Source organism: Globicephala melas, chromosome 1 (genome assembly GCF_963455315.2).
Source record: "Globicephala melas chromosome 1, mGloMel1.2, whole genome shotgun sequence".
In the NCBI taxonomy this organism is placed as follows: domain Eukaryota; kingdom Metazoa; phylum Chordata; class Mammalia; order Artiodactyla; family Delphinidae; genus Globicephala; species Globicephala melas.
Window position 1 is genome coordinate 13,908,740 of NC_083314.1, and position 20,393 is coordinate 13,929,132.

General features: G+C 38.2%; 2 protein-coding genes across 3 annotated transcripts in view; one reads left to right on the plus strand and one right to left on the minus strand.

Annotated features, from left to right (window-relative positions):
- The window catches only part of KCTD3 (potassium channel tetramerization domain containing 3), a 74,926-nt gene extending 57,382 nt beyond the window's left edge, over positions 1 to 17,544 (plus strand). For both annotated transcript variants that reach the window (XM_060296236.1, XM_030868296.2), the window contains exons 15-18: positions 6,766 to 6,862; positions 10,176 to 10,360; positions 10,440 to 10,578; positions 11,365 to 17,544. In XM_060296236.1, coding sequence (XP_060152219.1) covers positions 6,766 to 6,862; positions 10,176 to 10,360; positions 10,440 to 10,578; positions 11,365 to 11,926 — 983 coding nt within the window. In that variant the 3' untranslated portion in view covers positions 11,927 to 17,544. The remainder of the gene's footprint in view (positions 1 to 6,765; positions 6,863 to 10,175; positions 10,361 to 10,439; positions 10,579 to 11,364) is intronic.
- The window catches only part of USH2A (usherin), a 773,776-nt gene continuing 770,185 nt past the window's right edge, over positions 16,803 to 20,393 (minus strand). The window contains exon 71 of the mRNA XM_060289919.1: positions 16,803 to 20,368. Coding sequence (XP_060145902.1) covers positions 20,279 to 20,368 — 90 coding nt within the window. The 3' untranslated portion in view covers positions 16,803 to 20,278. The remainder of the gene's footprint in view (positions 20,369 to 20,393) is intronic.

Here is a 20,393-nt window from a genome sequence, read left to right on the forward strand (position 1 = left end):
TTACAAATTGTGAAGTTTTTTGTTCTACTTCTGTGAAAAATGCCAGTGGTAGTTTGATAGGGATTGCATTGAATCCCTAGATTGCTTTGGGTAGTATAGTCATTTTTACAATGTTGATTCTTCCAATCCAAGAACATGGTATATCTCTCCATCTTTTTATATCATCTTTAATTTCTTTCATCAGTGTCTTATAGTTTTCTGCATACAGGTCTTTGGTCTCCTTAGGTAGATTTATTCCTAGATAATTTATTCTTTTTGTTGCAGTGGTAAATGGTAGTATTCCCTTAATTTTGTTTCAGATTTTTCATCATTAGTATATAGGAATTCAAGAGATTTCTGTGCATTAATTTTGTATCCTGCTACTTTACCAAATTCATTGATTAGCTCTAGTAGTTTTCTGGTAGCATCTTTAGGATTCTCTATGTATAGTATCATGTCATCTGTAAAAAGTGACAGCTTTACTTCTTCTTTTCTGATTTGGAATCCTTTTATTGCTTTTTATTCTCTGATTGCTGTGGCAAAAACTTCCAAAACAATGTTGAATAATAGTGGTGAGAGTGGGCAACCTTGTCTTGTTCCTGATCTTAGTGGAAATGGTTTCTGTTTTTCACCATTGAGGACGATGTTAGCTGTGGGTTTGTCATATACGGCCTTTATTATATTGAGGTAAGTTCCCTCTATGCCTACTTTCTGGAGGGTTTTTATCATAAATGGGTGTTGAATTTTGTTGAAAGCTTTCTCTGCATCTATTGAGATACCATGTGGTTTTTATTCTTCAGTTTGTTAATGTGGTGTATCACATTAATTGGTTTGTTATATTGAAGAATCCTTGCATTCCTGTGATAAACCACACTCGATCATGGTGTATGATCCTTTTAATGTGTTGTTGGATTCTGTTTGCTAGTATTTTGTTGAGGATTTCTGTATCTATGTTCATCCGTGATATTGGCCTGTAGTTTTCTTTGTGACATCTTTGTCTGTTTTTGGTATCTGGTTGATGGTGGCCTCGTAGAATGAGTTTGGGAGTGTTCCTCCCTCTGCTATATTTTGGAAGAGTTTGAGAACGGTAGATGTTAGCTTGTCTCTAAATGTTTGATAGAATTTGCCTGTGAAGCCATCTGGTCCTGGGCTTTTGTTTGTTGGATAGTTTTTAATCACAGTTTCAATTTCAGTGCTTGTGATTCGTCTGTTTATATTTTCTGTTTCTTCCTGGTTGTGCTTTTCTAAGAATTTGTCCAATTCTTCCAGGTTGTCCATTTTATTGGCATATAGTTGCCTGTAGTAATCTCTCATGATCCTTTGTATTTCTGCAGTGTCAGTTGTTACTTCTTTTTCATTTCTAATTGTACTGATTTGAGGCTTCTCCCTTTTTTGCTTCATGAGTCTGGCTGATGGTTTATCAATTTTGTTCATCTTCTCAAAGAACCAGGTTTTAGTTTTTTTGATCTTTGCTATTGTTTCCTTCATTTCTTTTTCACTTATTTCTGATCTGATATTTATGATTTCTTTCCTTCTGCTAACTTAGGGGTTTTTTTGTTCTTCTTTCTATAATTGTTTTAGGTGTAAGGTTAGGTTGTTTATTTGAGATGTTTCTTGTTTCTTAAGGTAGGATTGTATTGCTATAAACTTTCCTCTTAGAACTGCTTTTGCTGCATCCAATATGTTTTGGGTCGCCGTGTTTTCATTGTCATTTGTTTCCTGGTAGTTTTTGATTTCCTCTTTGATTTCTTCAGTGATCTCTTGGTTATTAAGTAGTGTGTTATTTAGCCTCCATGTGTTTGTATTTCTTTCAGATTTTTTCCTGTAATTGATATCTAGTCTCATAGTGTTGTGGTCGGAAAAGATACTTGATAAAATTTCAGTTTTCTTAAATTTACCAAGGCTTGATTTGTGAGCCAGGGTATGATCTATCCTTGAGAATGTTCCATGAGCACTTGAGAGGAAAGTGTATTCTGTTGTTTTTGGATGGAATGTCCTGTAAAGATCAGTTAAGTCCATCTTATTTCATGTATCATTTAAAGCTTGTGTTTCCTTATTTATTTTCATTTTGATGATCTGTCCATTGGTGAAAGTGGGGTGCTAAAGTCCCCTACTATGATTGTGTTACTGTCAATTTCCCCTTTTATGGCTGTTAGTATTTGCCTTATGTATTGAGGTGCTCCTATGTTGGGTGCATAAATATTTACCATTGTTATATTTTCTTCTTGGATTGATCCCTTTATCATTATGTAGTGTCCTTCTTTGTCTCTTATAATAGTCTTTGTTGTAAAGTCTATTTTGTCTGATACGAGAATTGCTACTCCAGCTTTCTTTTGATTTCCATTTGCGTGGAATGTCTTTTTCCAAACCCTCACTTTCAGTCTGTATGCGTCCTTAGGTCTGTAGTGGGTCTCTTGTAGACAGCACATATATGGGTCTTGTTTTTGTATCCATTCAGCCAGTCTAAGTCTTTTGGTTGGAGCATTTAATCCATTTACGTTTAAGTTAATTATCGATATGTATGTTCCTATTACCATTTTCTTAATTGTTTTGGGTGTGTTATTGTAGATCTTTTCCTTCTCTTCTGTTTCCTGCCTAGAGAAGTTCCTTTAGCATTTGTTGAAAAGCTGGTTTGGTGGTGCTGAATTCTCTTAGCTTTTGCTTGTCTGTAAAGGTTTTAATTTTCCATTGAATCTGAATGAGATCCTTGCTGGGTAGAGTGATCTTCATTGTAGGTTTTTCCCTTTCATCACTTTAAATATGTCCTGCCAGTCCCTTCTGGCTTGCAGAGTTTCTGCTGAAAGATCAGCTGTTAACCTTATGGGGATTGCCTTGTATGTTATTTGTTGTTTTCCCCTTGCTGCTTTTAATATTTTTTCTTTGTATTTAATTTTTGATAGTTTGATTAATATGTGTCTTTGTATGTTTCTCCTTGCATTTATCCTGTATGGGACTCTTTGTGCTTCCTGGACTTGATTAACTATTTCCTTTCCCATATTAGGGAAGTTTTCAACTATAATCTGTTCAAATATTTTCTCAGTCCCTTTCTTTTCCTCTTATTCTTCTAGGACCTCTATAATTTGAATGTTGGTGCATTTAATGTTGTCCCAGAGGTCTGTGAGACTGCCCTCAATTCTTTTCATTCTTCTTTCTTTATTCTGCTCTGCAGTAGTTATTTCCACAATTTTATCTTTCAGGTAACTTATCTGGAATATCTACCTCAGTTATTCTGCTATTGTTTCCTTCTAGAGAATTTTTAATTTCATTTATTGTGTTGTTCATCATTGTTTGTTTGCTCTTTAGTTCTTCTGTTTACAAGATTTTGGATCATCTTTACTATCATTATTCTGAATTCTTCTTCAGGGAGACTGCCTATTTCCTCTTCATTTGTTTGGTCTGGTGGGTTTTTACCTTCTTCATCTGCTGTGTGTTTCTCTGTCTTCTCATTTTGCTTAACTCACTGTGTTTCGGGTCTCCTTTTCGCAGGCTGTAGGTTCGTAGTTCCTGTTTTTGGTGTCTGTCCCCAGTGGCAAAGGTTGTTTCAGTGGGTTGTGTAGGCTTCCTGGTGGAGGGGACTAGTGCCTGTGTTCTGGTGGGTGAGGCTGGATCTTGTCTTTCTGGTGGGCAGGTCCGCATCCGTTCGTGTGTTTTGTGGTGTCTGTGACCTTACTTTGATTTTAGGCAGCCTTTCTGCTAGTGGGTGGGGTTGTGTTCCTGTTTTGCTAGTTGTTTGGTATAGGGTGTCCTGCACTGTAGCTTGTAGGTCGTTGAGTGGAGCTGGGTCTTGGCGTTGAGACGGAGATCTCTGGGAGATGTTCGCCATTAGATAGTACATGGAGCCGGGAGGTCTCTGGTGGACCACTGTCTGGAACTCGGCTCTCCCATCTTATAGGCACAGGCCTGACACCTGACCAGAGCACCAAGACCCTGTCATCTACATGGCTCAGAATAAAAGGAAGGAAAAAAAGAAAGAAAATAAATAAATAAACAAAATAAAATAAAGTTATTTTAAAAAATGATTAAAAATTTAAAAAATGAAAAAGTAATTTAAAAAAACAGAAAGAAGAGAGCAGCCAAACCAAAACAGAAATCCACCAATGATAAGAAGCGCTAAAAACTATACTAAAAAAATAAATACGTAAAAGGACAGACAGAACCCTAGCACAAATGGTAAAAGCAAAGCTATACAGACAAAATCACACACAGAAGCTTACACATACACAGTCAGAAAAAGAGAAAAAGGGAAAAAATATATATCGTTGCTCCCAAAGTCCACCCCCTCATTTTGTGATGATTCGTCGTCTATTCGGGTATTCCACAGATGCAGGGTACATCACATTGATTGTGGAGATTTAATCTGCTGTTCCTGAGGCTGCTGGGAGATGTTTCCCTTTCTCTTCTTTGTTCGAACAGCTCCTGGGGTTCGGCTTTGGATTTGGCCCTGCCTCTGCATGTAGGTCGCCTGAGGGCGTCTGTTCTTCGCTCAGACAGGACGGGGTTAAAGGAGCAGCTGATTTGGAGGCTCTGGCTCACTCAGGCCGTGGGGAGGGAGGGGTATGGAGTGTGGGGCAAGCCTGTGGCAGCAGAGGCTAGCGTGACATTGCACCAGCCTGAGGCATGCCGTGTGTTCTCCCGGAGAAGTTGTCCCTGCAGCATGGGACGCTGGCAGTGGCGGGCTGCGCAGGCTCCCGTTAGGGGAGGCGTGTATAGTGACCTGTGCTCGCACACAGGCTTCTTGGTGGCTGCAGCAGCAGCCTTAGCATTTCACGCCCGTCTCTGGTTTCCACGCTGATAGCCACGGCTCACACCCGTTTCTGGAGCTCATTTAGGCGGCGCTGTTAATCCCCTCTCCTTGCGCACCAGGAAACAAAGAGGCAAGAAAAAACCTCTTGCCTCTTTGGCAGCTCCAGACTTTTTCCCAGACTCCCTCCTGGCTAGCCGTGGTGCACTAACCCCCTGCAGGCTGTGTTCACGCTGTCAACCCCATTCCTCTCCCTGGGATCTGACCGAAGCCCGAGCCTCAGCTTCCAGCCCCTGCCTGCCCCGGCGGGCGAGCAGACAAGCCTCTCAGGCTGGTGAGTGCTGGTCGGCACTGATCCTCTGTGCAGGAATCTCTCCGCTTTGCCCTCCGCACCCCTGTTGCTGTGCTCTCCTCTGTGGCTCCGAAGCTTCCCCCCTCTGCCATGCGCAGTTTCCGCCTGCGAAGGGGCTTCCTAGTGTGTGGAAACCTTTCCTCCTTCACGGCTCCTTCCCACTGGTGCAGGTCCCGTCCCTATTCTTTTGTCTCTGTTTTTTCTTTTTTCTTTTGCCATACCCAGGTACGTGGGGAGTTTCTTGCCTTTTGGTAAGTCTGAGGTCTTCTGCTAGCATTCAGTAGGTGTTCTGTAGGGGTTGTTCCACATGTAGATGTATTCCTCACGTATTTGTGGGGAGGAGGGTGATCTCCACGTCTTACTCCTCTGCCATCTTGAATGACCCCCCAGCAGGTTATTATCCATTTTATACTTATTAGCGTATATATGTCAATCCCAATCTCTCAATTCATCACACCAGCACCCCCTCACCTCTTTCCCCCCTTGGTGTCCATATGTTTGTTTTCCACATCTGTGTATCAATTTCTGCCCTGCAAACAGGTTCATCTGTACCATTTTTCTAGGTTCCACATAAATGCATTAATATATGATATTTGTTTTCCTCTTCTGATTTACTTCACTCTGTATGACAGTCTCTGGGTCCATCCACATCTCTACAAATGACCCAATTTCCTTCCTTTTAATGGCTGAGTAATATACCATTGTATATATGTACCACATCTTCTCTATCCATTCGTCTGTTGATGGACATTTAGGTTTCTTCCATGACCTGGCTATTGTAAATAGTGCTGCAATGAACAATGGGGTGCATGTGTCTTTTTGAATTATGTTTTTTTCTGGGTATATGCCCAGTAGCAGGATTGCTGGGTCGTATGGTAGTTCTATTCGTAGTTTTTTAAGGAACCTCCATACTGTTCTCCATAGTGGGTGTATCAGTTTACATTCCCACCAACAGTGCAAGAGGGTTCCCTGTTATGCACACCCTCTCCAGCATTTGTTGTTTGTAGATTTTCTGATGATGCCCATCCTAACTGGTGTGAGGTGATACCTGACTGTAGTTTTGATTTGCATTTCTCTAATAATTAGTGATGTTGAGCAGCTTTTCATGTGCTTTTTGGCCATCTGTATGTCTTCTTTGGAGAAAGGTCTGTTTAGGTGTTCAGCCAACTTTTGGATTGGGTTTTTTTTTTTAATATTGAACTGCATGAGCTGTTTATATATTTTGGAGATTAATCCTTTGTCCGTTGATTTGTTTGCAAATGTTTTCTCCCATTCTGAGGATTGTCTTTTCGTCCATGTTTGTAGTTTCCTTTGCTGTGCAAAAGCTTTTGTTTCATTAGATCCCACTTGTTTATTTATTTATTTTTTATTTCCATCACTCTAGGAGGTGGATCAAAAAAGATCTTGCTGTGATTTATGTCAAAGTGTGTTCTTCCTGTGTTTTCCTGTAAGAGTTTTATAGTGTCTGGTCTTACATTTAGGTCTCTGATCCATTTTGAGTTATTTTTTAAAAAAATTTCTGATGCAAGATGAACTACTTGTAGTGTTGCATTTTGTGTCTGATTTTGACGTGGAATGCAATGCCACAATGACAGGCATGAAGAATTCTTTGTTTTTCAAAATTAATGTTCCTTTTTTAAATGAAACCTGTTAAGTTTTAATTAACTTTTGCCATTTTGTTTTCTGACCCAAGGGCCTTTTGGAGAGCGAGATGATCAACAGGTGTTTATCCAGAAAGTTGTTCCCATCACTAACAAACTGTTTGTAAGACTCTCATCTACTGGGAAGAGGTAACACTTTACTGTAAAGATATTATATTCAGAAGTCACATTTGTCTTGCAAACCATGTTAAGTCATTTGACACTGATAAATAGTGGTATCAGAAACAGATCTTTGAGAGAGACGTCTATTCTTTATCTTGTGGTCATTTTAACTTAAAATTAATATAGTATACTTAGTGCTTATTCTCTACAATCTACTTATGATTTCACTGCTGTGGACTTTTACGGAGGACTAGTGATATGATAGTAGAACAGATACACAGTGAATTGGATGGTAGACAAGTGAAATTCTAATTTCGGCACTTCCTCTTACTAGCTATGTAAATTCAACTTAACTTACTTTGTTTCTGTGAGCCTCAGTTTCTTTTAAAGTTTAACTACCTTGCCAAGATTTCACTGAGTGAAAAACATGCAAAATACCTTGCATAGTCCCTGACTATAATTGATGCTCAGTAGGAGTTAGTTTCCTCTTTTTCATTTGACTAAAATCTTACTTCACTTAAAATTATTATTTACAGCCTCAAACATATTGTGCTGTAACATTTCTCCTCTTTAAGAACAAAATTTTTTGCATGTCAAGGAAGTGAAAAAAGTAAAATTCCTATTAGTAGTTACTAAGTAGGTTACAAATTTTTATATCAATGTTACTAATGCTAGTGACATTTTAAATAATTTCTCTATTATCTTCAGCATGTGATCGCTGATTTCTTAATATTTTAATGATAAAGTCTTTGAGATAAATTTTCTTTCCATCAAAGTTCATTGCATGTAGTCATCAGTGATTGTTAAATGAATTGATTCCAGAAAATGATTTTTGTGTTCTAAACTTTTTTTTTTTTTAAGAAAATGTTATTAGGAAGCTACAGTGTAGTTACAGGCCAAATTTGTATCTGGAGAAATGCGTCCCTGCACTTTCGTGTTGGTGTACGTGTTGGGTGAAGAAGCTGCCCAATGGTTTGAAGCTGCTGTTACAACAGCGTTCTCTAACAATGTAGTCTTTCACATTCTTCTTCAGTGCTCATGTCCTCTCCAGTGTTGTTCTGTCCCTAAGTATGGTTCTGTCACTTCCAACAATAGCAGAGTGTTGTAATCAACTACAATTTCTGCATGATAAAACAAGTTTTATATAGTTTTTAAGTTTATGATTCCAGAGGGAAAGCTATAGTTGTAAAGATAGTATAAGCCAAGGAGCCAGGTTGGAAATGTTTTTTTCTCTCATTTAAAGTCTAGGCCCTTATATTCTTTTTCATGTTCTTTTCCACTATGGTTTGTCACAGGATCCTGACTATAGTTCCCTGTGCTATACAGTGGGACCTTGTTTATCCACCCTGTATATAATAGTTTGCATCTGCTAATCCCAAACTCCCAATCCATCCCTCCTCTCCCTTGGCAACCACAAGTCTGTTCTCTATGCCTGTTTCTAGTTCATAAATAAGTTCATTTGTGTCATATTTTAGATTCCACATAAAAGTGATACATGAGATTTGTCTTTGACTTCACTTAGTATGATAATCTCTGTGTCCATCCATGTTGGTACAAATGGCATTATTTCATTTTTTTATGGCTGAGTAGTATTCCATTGTATACAGGTATCTTCTTTATCCATTCAACTGTCGATGGACATTTAGGTTGTTTCCATGTCTTGGCTATTGTGAATAGTGATGCTGTGAAATAGAGGTGCTTGTATCTTTTTGAATTAGAGTTTTGTCTGGATATATGCCCAGGAGTAGGATTGCTGGATCATATGGCAACTCTGTTTTTAGTTTAAGGAACCTCCATACTGTTCTCCATAGTGGCTGCACCAATTTACATTCCTGCCATCAGTGTAGGAGGGTTCCCTTTTTGGTCTTCTGCCCATTTTTTGATTGGGTTGTTTTTTTGTATTAAGTTGTATGAGCTGTTTGTATATTTTGGAAATTAAGCCCTTGTTGGTCACATCATTTGCAAATGTTTTCTCCCAGTTTGTAGGTTGTGTTTTCATTTTGTTTATGGTTTCCTTTACTGTACTAAAGCTTGTAAGTTTGATTAGATCCCATTTATTTATTTTTGCTTTTATTTCTATTTGCCTTGGGAGACTGACTTCAGAAAACATTGGTACGAATTATGCTAGAGAATGCTTATTAGCTTGTGTTCTCTTCTAGGAATGTGATGGTATCATGTCTTATTTTTAAGGTCTTTAAGCCATTTTGAGTTTATTTTTGTGTATGATGTGAGGGCATGTTTTAGCGTCATTGATTTGCATGAGGCTGTCGCAACTGTTTTCTTAATTAATATTTACAGAGGGACATCTTTATCCAGGACTTCCCCCTGCAGGTGGATACCACAATCCCCTGATACTTAAGTCCCTTATATAAACTGGTGTAGTACAGTCAGCCCTCTGTGTCTGTGGGTTCCACATTATGGAGGGCTGACTGTAGTTTTAAACAGAAACAGGAATCTAGATTTTTAAAAATATTTTGTCAATTCACAGATATTGAAAAATAACTACATTAACAAAAATAGAAACGTGATCATCTTGATAAACACAGAAAAAACATTTGACAGTTCAGCAACCATTTATGATTTTTAAAGAAGAATCCTAGCACTTAATAAAGGGCAAATTTATTAATCTGATAAATAATATCTGCAAAAGTAATTGTAGCAAACCTCATACTCAATGGTGAAATACTAGCTTTTGCCTTGAGATTGGGAATGAGACTGGGATGGGCTCTGTCACTCGCTATATGTGGGCATTGCAGGAATGAACTCCCCCCTTACCCTCCACCATCCTTTTCCCTGCCTGCTAGGAAGCTCAGCTAAGCTTCATATTCTGTTCCTATGTTTTTCACATTAATATGAGTTGTTTTTCCTCTTCCTCCTTTATTTTCGGACCTTGCATTTGCCTGGCACTAATTGTTAATAATCTTTTTTTTTTTAAATAAGCCTCCTCACCTTTGTTTTGAAGTAGGCTGGGATAAATGTTTCAATCAAGTACAATTCTGTTAACCCTTCTATGGCTTTGGGACATCATTTACTGACATTATTGCTTGGTCTCCTCATTTGTCAAATGTGGATAATTGCTCTTTGTCAGGTTCTTTTATCTTTTATGAAAAAAATCAATGAAGATAGCTATAAAAGTGCTTTGAAAAAGTTGAGTATTAATATATTGGAGAATACAAGGCTTGAATTTTATTCCCATTGACTCTCTTTGACTCCTTTAAATCTGTTTTATATGTGTGGAAGAGTCAACTGTAACTTTGCAAAGAGACAATTAATTTAAAAATCTGAATTATAAAATGTAATTTGTTCCTCATGGTTTACAACTGTACAATATCTTTTGCAGAATCTGTGAGATCCAAGCTGTTGACTGTACTACAATATCCTCATTTACAGTGAGAGAATGTGAGGGCTCCAGTAGGATGGGCTCAAGGCCAAGGCGCTACTTGTTCACGGGACACACAAATGGCAGCATTCAGATGTGGGATCTGACCACTGCCATGGATATGGTTAACAAGAGTGAGGATAAGGGTAGGTTCCATATGGAAAGGTGTTTGGCACAGGGTAGGCTTTTGACATAAGTGATTATAGTGATGTATGTTTTCCTAAGATGTAGGTGGTCCGACTGAAGAGGAGCTACTCAAATTACTGGATCAGTGTGATCTGAGCACATCTCGCTGCGCTACTCCTAATATCAGTCCAGCAACTTCTGTGGTTCAGCATAGCCGTCTTCGTGAATCAAATTCTAGGTAGGTTAAAGAGCTGAATTGATTGCTTTGGGAAAATTGGCGCTATTGTAACCACATAGTTCTTTCTATTGTAACCACATAGTTCTTTAAAGCCAAATTTTTCAAAGTACATTTTAAATTCATACTTTATGTTGCTTTTTAATTTTTTTTTACTAAATTTCTCATCTACATGCATGTTTCTTTTCATAAAAAAAACATTTTTGGCCCTTTTATTCTGTGAATTGCTGCCAATTTGAATTATTATGTGATCAAGAATTCATTCAAAGGAAATTAGAAAAATCACATGTCCCCTTAGATGGTATGTGGAACTGGTGTTCCTATTGCCTAGGGACATATTAATAAAAATGATGGGACATATTAATAAAAATGATTACATTATCTTGTCTAATCGTACTTTGTCATTGTATTAAAAGTACATAATGCCTTAGTATATTGTTTTAGTTAGTTAACCATATTTTTTAAAAATTCCAAAATCTGAATTAAGGGCCAAATACTGAAACTGTTGGTTCCACATTGGTTTTAAAGGTGTTTTCCCCAGCTTTTTTTCAGCTATTCAAAAATCTAGCTTCACTGCGAATATATATGTATGGTGTATTATTTGCATTGTTAATTTTGTACACACACATACAGTATATAGCATGCTTAAAATACATTTTTATATATGTAAATAAGGATATAGTATTCATTATAAAATCTATATGTTTTAACTGGTAGTTTAATTAATGAGATGTGCCCCTGAAAAATCCCAGAAAGAAATGTGAGCTGTAATTATTAACTATATTTCAGTCTTCAGCTCCAGCACCATGAAACCATCCATGAAGCAGCTACTTACGGTTCCATGAGGCCTTACAGAGAAAGTCCCTTGTTAGCAAGAGCAAGGAGGACTGAGAGCTTTCACAGTTACAGGGACTTCCAGACTGTGAACTTGAACAGAAATGTAGAAAGAGCTGTCCCTGAAGATGGTAACTTGGGTCCAGTACAAGCTGAAGTGAAGCGGGCAACAGGGGAATGTAATGTGTATGAGAGAAAGTCTCCTGGAACCGAAGTTAAAAGTTTGAGAGAATCAGATAGTGGAGTGGAGGTGCATAAAATAGCTGAAGGTTTTCTAGAATCCAAGAAAAGGTCATCAGAGGATGAAAATGAAAATAAAGTGGAGTTACGGAAGAAAGGAGGATTTGAAGGAGGAGGATTCCTTGGAAGAAAGAAAGTCCCCCACCTGGCATCCTCACCAAGTACCTCTGATGGAGGAACTGACTCACCTGGTACTGCATCCCCATCTCCTACGAAGACTACTCCATCTCCTCGGCACAAAAAAAGTGATTCTTCAGGTCAAGAATACAGCTTGTGAAAACTCAGCAAAATGAGTAGTTTCATTAATTTAGATGAGAGTTAAACTTTACTGGAGTTCAACACATTAGCTTTTACACCAAAACTTTACAAATTAAGATTGGACTTCATTCAGTATCTTTTTGACAGAATTACCTGGGCTAAGGAGATAAAATAACCATATCATCTCTTCAGATCTTTTGGAAATTTTTTTTAGTTTTACAGGCACATTTAATAGATCATTTGTAAAGCAGGAGTCTACTTCAGTGTTTACTCTGTGGATTTTGGAAGCATAGTACCATGTCTTAATAAGATGGTGCCCATATAGATGAGCGTCCCCTTAGAGTGTGGGAACCAACATTCCTAATGTTGATCATGCCTGAGATTTGTCTTGCAATGTTATATTAAGCGAACTACATAATTCTCTTTGGAGCTTAGTCTCCCAACCCTTATTGTGATTGCAAAGTGGTTTACCAGGTATTTAATGAGGTGCTATGTTTGTGAAAAAATCTGTAATTCAAAAACACTATTGAATACCAGATTACTCTGTGTAGTAGGAAGTCCTTTAGGATAATTTTACTTTAATTGTGGTCATTTTCTGATTCTCATTGTTGGAGTTCTTAAATCTTAGCAAGCATCACCAATATTAAATAGGTCAAAAGTTTAAACTTTCTTTAAAGTTGGAGCAGTTGTCTGTGTTTGAACAGATGAAGTGTAAAAATAATAAAGACAGCTTTGAGTGACCACAAAGGAAAACTGTACCAGTTGCTAGTCTGCCTTGTTTTAGGAGCCACCATATTTTTTTTCCTGTGTTAATAATCAAGATAATTAAATTAGAATGTGGCCATTTTGTTAAGCTTGAGACTGCAGTTCTGAATTTTTTGGTTAAAGGTTTTGGCTGCTGTAGAAATATTTTAAATATATTTTGAATTATAAGAACAAAAAAATTTTTGTATTTTTTTCCATTTAACTGGAATGATTTCCAAGTTTCTGCAAATAAGGTAATTGTAAATTTAAAGCATTAAGCATTTATTGGTGAATAATGTATATATTCCCATTCTGAGAAATATAAGTGGATCAAGTCAAAATAAATAAAGTTTCCTATATTGCCAGTGGTTTCACAGCCATTCTCTTGTATTTGTCAATTAAGTCAAATAAAAGTGATTAAGACTGTGTTTTCAAGTTATTCAAGGAACAGTTATCCTGTTTGTTTAAAGTGCACCTACCGTGAGTTTGTTCATGTCTTTGCTTTTTCCCATAATAAAAGGGAAGGGAAGAGGGAGCAATTTATATGTATGAAAACAAACTAACTTGTATTACCAATGAGGGGAAATATTGTTAGGCAAAGCATGATTTCATTATTACTAAGGATTGTAATTATCTCTTACAGACTTCTTTCTCATTATGATACTCATGTTAAAGTTAGGTGGGCAAGTAAGAAAACGTTACAAATTGATTGTTTTTACCCAACCTTTTCCAAGAGTAAAAGGCCACTGGAAGTTTCTTTTAAGAATTATGTAGTAAAATCTTATAAAAAGGCAGTTCACTATACCATTATTCCGTACTATATTTGCATTATACTACAAATCTTTTCTCTCACTTAACAAGAGCTTGAACCTTGATGTTATAGCAGGAACTTGAGTCTACTCTGGCACTTAACTTGTAACCTTGAGCAGATGATTATAATGAAAAAACTTAGGCATAGCAGGGATAATTACCTTATTAGAGTTTTTGAGACTGAAAGGGGAAAAAAACCTCCACAGCCACCTGCACGCCACAACCTCCTCTCTTCCTCATCTGTGCTGTGAACTTCGAGAACAGGAACATCTTTAACACTGTCCATCATTGTAAGGAAGAAGAAGCAGATTTTAGAAGAAAGGCCATGTGAGGACTCAGAAGATGGCCACCTACAAGAGCACTCTCACCAGAAACCAACCCTGACAGCACCTCGATTTCAGACTTACAGCCTCCAGAACCGTGAACAGAGAATTTCAGACAAGATGGTGGAGTTGGAGGACCTTTAGCTCACCCTCACCTCCTGGGCACACCAAAATCACAACTAATTAACTGCTGAAAAAACAGTAAAAAAGACTAGAATCTCCCCCCAACCCCACCCAAAATTCTACATCCAGACATAAAGAAGAAACCATGAGACAGTAGGAGGAGTGCACTCACAGTATAATCAAATCCCATACCACCCAGGTGGACAACCCACAAACTGGAGAATAATTATATCACAGAACTTCTCCTGCAGGAATGAGAGCTCTGAGCCCCACGCCAGGCTCCCCAGCCTAGGGGTCAGTCATTGGGAGGAGGAACCTCTAGAGCATTTGCCTTTGAAGGCCTGTGGGGCTTGACTGCAGGAGCTCCACAGGACTGGGGGAAATAGGCACTCCACTCTTGGAGGGTGCACACAAGGTCCCACACTCACCAGTCCCAGGGCAAAAGCCGTAACTCCGTAGGAACCTGGGCCAGACCTACCTGCTAGTCTTGGAGCAACTCCTGGGGAGGCAGGGGCAGCTGTGGCTCTCAGGGGTCATAAAAGCTGGTGGCTGATGTGGGGACCTGTGTAAACTCTGGATGGAGTCAGACATTTCAAGTCCTTGGCACCAAGACCCTGCCCCACCCAACAGCCTGTAAGCTCCAGTGCTGGGAGGCCTCAGGCCAAACAACCAACAGGGTGGGAAACAGCCCCACCTATCAGCAGACGGGTTGCTTAAAGACTTCTGGACTCACAGCCACCTCTAGGCACACCGCTTGACAGGGTTCAGCCCACCAGAGGGCCAAGACCCAGCTCCACCCACCAGTGGGGAGGCACCAGCCCTTCCCACCAGGAAGCCTGCACAAACCTCTCTACCGTTCTCACCCACTAGGGAGCAGACACCAGAAGCAAGGAAACTACAGTCTTGCAGCCTGTAGAACTGAGTCCACAGCACAGATGAGAACCTACCCTGGGACCAACTAGCCCCTGGCCCTTGGGTGACGAGGAGAGTACTGCTGGGACATGTAGGACATCCCCTACAGGGGGCCACTTCTCCAAGATAGAGAAACGTAACTAAGCTACTACATACGTAAAAATACAAATAGAAATTTAAACAAAATGAGACAGCAAAGGAATATGTACCAGACGAAGGAACAAGATAAAACCCCTGAAGAACAACTGAGTGGAGATAGGCAATCTACCTGAGAAAGAGTTCAGAGTAATGATTGTAAAGATGATCCAAGAACTCAGGAAAAGAATGGAGGCACAGACTGAGAAGACACAAGAAATGGTTAACAAAGAGCTAGAAAAATCTAAAGAATAAACAGGTAGACTAGAAGGAATCAATAGAATAAATGAGACAGAAGAACGGATAAGTGAGCTGGAAGGCAGAATGGTGGAAATCACTGCCGTGGAACAGAATAACAGAATGAAAAGAGGACAGTCTAAGGGACCTCTGGGACAACATTAAATGCACCAATATTTGCATTATAGGGGTCCCAGAAGGAGAAGAGGAAAAGGGCCTGAGAAAATATTTGAAGAGCTAATAGCTGAAAACTTCCCTAACACAGGAAAGGAAACAGTCACCCAGCACAGAGGGTGCCATAAAGGATAAACCCAAGGAGGAACATATGCCGAGACACATAGTAACTGATAAAGACAAAAAAAAAAATACAAAGGAAAAGCAGCAAATAACATACAAGGGAATCCCCATGAGACCATCAACTGATTTTTCAGTGGAAACTCTGCAGGCCAGAAGGTACAATATATTTAAAGTGATGAAAGGGGAAAACCTACAACCAAGAATACTCTACCCAGCAATGCTCTTCTTCATATTTGACAGAGAAATTAAAAGCTTTACAGACAAGCAAAAGCTAAAAGAATTCAGCACCACCAAACCAGCTTTACAACAAATGCTAAAGGAACTTCTGTAAGTGGAAAAGAAAAGGCCACAACTAGAAACAAGAACATTATGAAGTGGGAAAGCTCACCAGTAAAGGCAAAAATATAGTAAAGGTAGGTAGGAAATCACTCACACACAGATATAACATCAAAACCAGTAATCGTGAGAGAAGGAGAGTACAAGTGCAGGATACTGGCAATGCATTTGAAATTAAGAGATCAGCAGTTTAAAACAATCATGTACATATATATAGACTGCTGTATCAAAACCTCACGGTAACCACCAAAGAAAAATCTATAATATACACATGAAAAAGAAATCCAAACACTAAAGATAGTCATTAAATCACAAGAAGACAAAAGAGGAAAGGAAGAAAAAAGATCTACAAAAACAAGTCCAAAACAATTAACAAAATGGCAATAAGAATACACATATAGAAAATTACCTTAAATATAAATGGAGTAGATGCTCCAACCAAAAGACATAGACTGGCTGAATGGATGCAAACACAAGACCTGTATAGCTGTCTACAAGAGACTCACTTCAGATCTAGAGACACATAGACTGAAAGTGAGGGGTTGGAAAAAGGTATTCCATGCAAATGGAAATCAAAAGAAAGCAGGAGTAGCAATAGTCGTATCAGAAAAATAGACTTTAAAATAAAGACTGTTAAAAGAGACAACGAAGGACACTACATAATGATCAAGGGATAATTCCAAGAAGATACAACAATTGTAAATAGATGTGCACCCAACACAGGAGCCCTTCAATATACGGGGCAAATGTTAACAAACATAAAAGGAGAAATCGACAGTAACACAATAATACAGGGGGAATTGAACACCCCACTTACCTAAATGGACAAATCATCCAGACAGAAAAGCAATAAGAAACACAGGCCTTAAATGATGCATTAGACCAGATGGACTTAATTGATATTTATAGAGCATTCCATCCAAAAACAGCAGAGTACACATTCTTCTCAAGTGCACATGGAACATTCTCCAGGATAGATCACATGCTGGGCCACAAAGCAAGCCTCGGTAAATTTAAGAAAATTGAAATCATAAGTATCTTTTCTGACAACACTATGAGATTAGAAATCAACTACAAGGAAAAACTTCAAAAAACAAATACATTGAGAAAAAAATGAAATATGTATATACTTCGTGTGATTGATGAAAAACAACGGAATTATAATTCTCATGATGAAAAGTTTTTCCAGGAATTCTGAAATTACTTCAAAACAACACTCAAGTATTTTCATATCACTAGGATAAGTATTGTTATCCTCATTCAAAATGAGATCACCAAGACCCACTGAGGATAAATAATTTCACCATAAGGCTCCTTAGCTCCTGAGCCATCTTGTGAACCCACATCTGTTTCAGTAGCCTATGGTCTTTTCCTGGCTTTCTCATCCAGGCTTCTATATCAGAGTCACCTGAGGTTACCTGCTAAATATGAATCTCTGGTGGTCGGGACTCATGTTTTGAAAAAAAGTGTTAAGAGTTGATTCTGACGTTCATCTAATTCATCAGTGGTTGAGAGATTATTCAGAACATCCTCTTTTCTTAAATGGGCTCACCTTTATCATTTATGTGTAAACTGTAAATACAATTCAGAGCTGTTAGTATTTTTTCATAAATATATTAAATCAGACGGCTCACATTTAAATATTTATTAAGCAAACCATCTTTAGATTAATTTACATGATATTTGTGCATTGGAAATAAACTATTCATGTGTGACATAATTAATTCCTTCTCACTGAATTATTCCACCTGGCCTATGTTTTATTTACAGGTTGTTCAGATTGAATTATATTGATGCCAACATGGTTTTTAGATCAGCATAAGGTACCATAACAGATTCATATTTAGGTTTTCCATTTAGTAGAAATGGCAATAGGTCATCTATAAATACAATTCTTGGTAGAGCTTATAAAAGCATAGGTGTGTACTCTTATCAAACAGTTAATATCAGGCATAACAAAGCAGTTCTTAAAATTTAAGCTGAGTATGTGGCCTCTTCAAGTGAGGGGACATGAGTCAGATTTAGAGAGAGCCACCTGTTGTAGTCTCTGTAAAGGAGAAGTGGGCCAGTACTGGAGTCCCTGTGCACAGCATGTATTTTTCCAGGTTCTTTACATAACTGGTTCTCAACATTAGGAATATCTGGAAGCTTTTAAAGGTACTGATGCCTCAGCACCACCCGAGACCAATTGAATCAGAATCTCCAGGGGTGAGTCCAACTGTTGAACAGGGGCTTGGCACACATTACCACTTAAAGTAGCAAGACAACATCTTGGGCTTCTCTGAAGTAAATACAAGTAGAGTTCAGAGTGTTACAAGGGTGGTGTTGTGGGTGGAAGCTGTGCAGGCTTCTGTCCACTCTGAGCCATGGGATCAAAATGTAAATGATTCAGCTAAACGAATTCATGTGATAACCAGATGTCTAAACAGGTGATTAAGTAGAGAAAAACTTAAGATAAAACCCCCTGCAATTTTCTTTTTATGTTCCTTTGAAGCTTTAGAATGTGATAATAGTGTCTAGTTAATTTTTCAACAGTGAGGATGTGCTCATTCTCCTGAATCCACCCATGACTAGCCAATCATATTTGCAGAGGAGTAGACCAAGGATAAGGATGCAAGCACAGGACTGGGAAGGAACACTTTTCTGTATATACCTTAAGTAGCTCACATGCATCAGAAACTCAGCCTTGGTTGGTCAAGGCTCATCTGTGCCAGCTCTAAATAGCTAAGACTGAATCAGCAAGTGGGAATTAAAACCTGTAAACGAAATTAGCCAATCCTGTTTCCATTTCAGAAAGTATAAAACTTTTGGCGAGGAAAAAATATAATTTGAACATCCACTGCCAAATGTGCACAATTATTTCAGATTCGTTTGCTTGTCGCATTTCTAACAAGGGGGCAGAACTTCTGCTTAATACTGGTCTGTGCTGTTGACACTTAAGGTTGGCAAGGCTTGTCCAGGAGTTGGTCATTCTGAGGAGCTGCTCTTCTGCAGATGTGGATAGTCTCAGTACCCCCAAAGTTCATGATCTTTGACTGTTGGACATTTAGGGTAATTCATCATTTTCAGGCAGACTAAGTAAGGTTATTCCTTGTTTTACAAGTTTTTGCCATCTCAGCTTTGGGGAAATCCACCTATTTCTGAATGTAATTCACAAAATATGTCCGACAGTTGTGTTTTAGACATACATATTCAAAATAACTTCCTGGAGTCATTAAGACCTTTAGGAATGAAGAAGGGGTTTTTGTCCATCGTTTTCCGCAAAGCACAAACTTAAATACGTTTCATTTTATGTTGACTTGGGGAAAAAAATGCTTCTTGATGTAGGACTCACCAACAGCTTTATAATCCAAATAGAGTAAACAGCAAAAACTTTTGACCCATGGAAATTGGTACTGTTAAATATCATCTGCGCTTAGTGATTCTAGCAGTTCTCTGAAATGAAGGGATATAGTACAGATATATGATATATATTCATATATGTAATCCTGCATTTACATATAAATGTTAATTTTATAATTTCAAGGCTGGAAGGAACACAAAATTTTTCCTTTTTTAATTTCACGTAGGCTAGTTAAAAAATGCAAATATAACAGTAGTTTCCATGTGAAATGTGCCAAGTTGAAGATATCAATATTCCTGGGTATTCAGTGAATTGAGAGAATTTTATGTAAAGTACTGATTGGAGTTTCAAAACTATGTAAAATATCTATCAAACCCCTTCATTTTTCTCCTTGAAATCTATAAATTAGCTGTTTAATTCCTTAGTTTTTTAAAAGATTCATAAATGTAAGAACGGACATTGATTTACAAGTTTATGTGGTTTGGTAAATATTTATCCCTAAACATTGTAATCAAATAGAACCTACAGCCAAACGTGTAGCCTCAATGCAGAGTTTGTTCTTCTCTTACGTGTTTCAGCTTGATCTGAAATTGGGACTTGATTTTGCAGCTATTATTAGAACTGTTCCTCACAGGATCATGTCAACTTTCATGGAAATAGGGGAATGAAAGCAGAAGCAGTGCTGTGCTGCTCAAAGAAGCAGCAATGACATCCCCTCAGAAGGATCCTTAGTTTTTAAATTAGTAACTTCATTTACCGGTAGCAACTGTGGGCCAACTCGAAATTGCCACTGATTATTCATTTAAACAATGGCGTCACTGCCAGATGAGCCAAGTAAAAGTTATATGCTTATTTAGCTTCCATAAAATAAGGAGAGCAAAATAAGTATTTTCATACGGACATAAAATTTCAGAAACCCCACATTTCAGACAGCCAGAAAAATAATAGTTCTTAGACCTCTATTAGGAACAATTTCAAAAACACTCCTTATTTCTTTCAAGGATTATAGGATAACAAGCAATGGCTTTTTAGCATTTATGATGTGTGATAACCCAGTGGGGATGGGGTGTGGAGCCCTCATCCAGCTTTATATCTTACAGGTTTCCATCCTTTACAGGTGGGTGTCGGTGAATGTGGTGTGTTCCTTAGTCATAGAGCTGAAACCCTTGATGGCATTCATCAGGTCCTCTTCATCCACATACTGAAAAAGACACCAATCATCACTG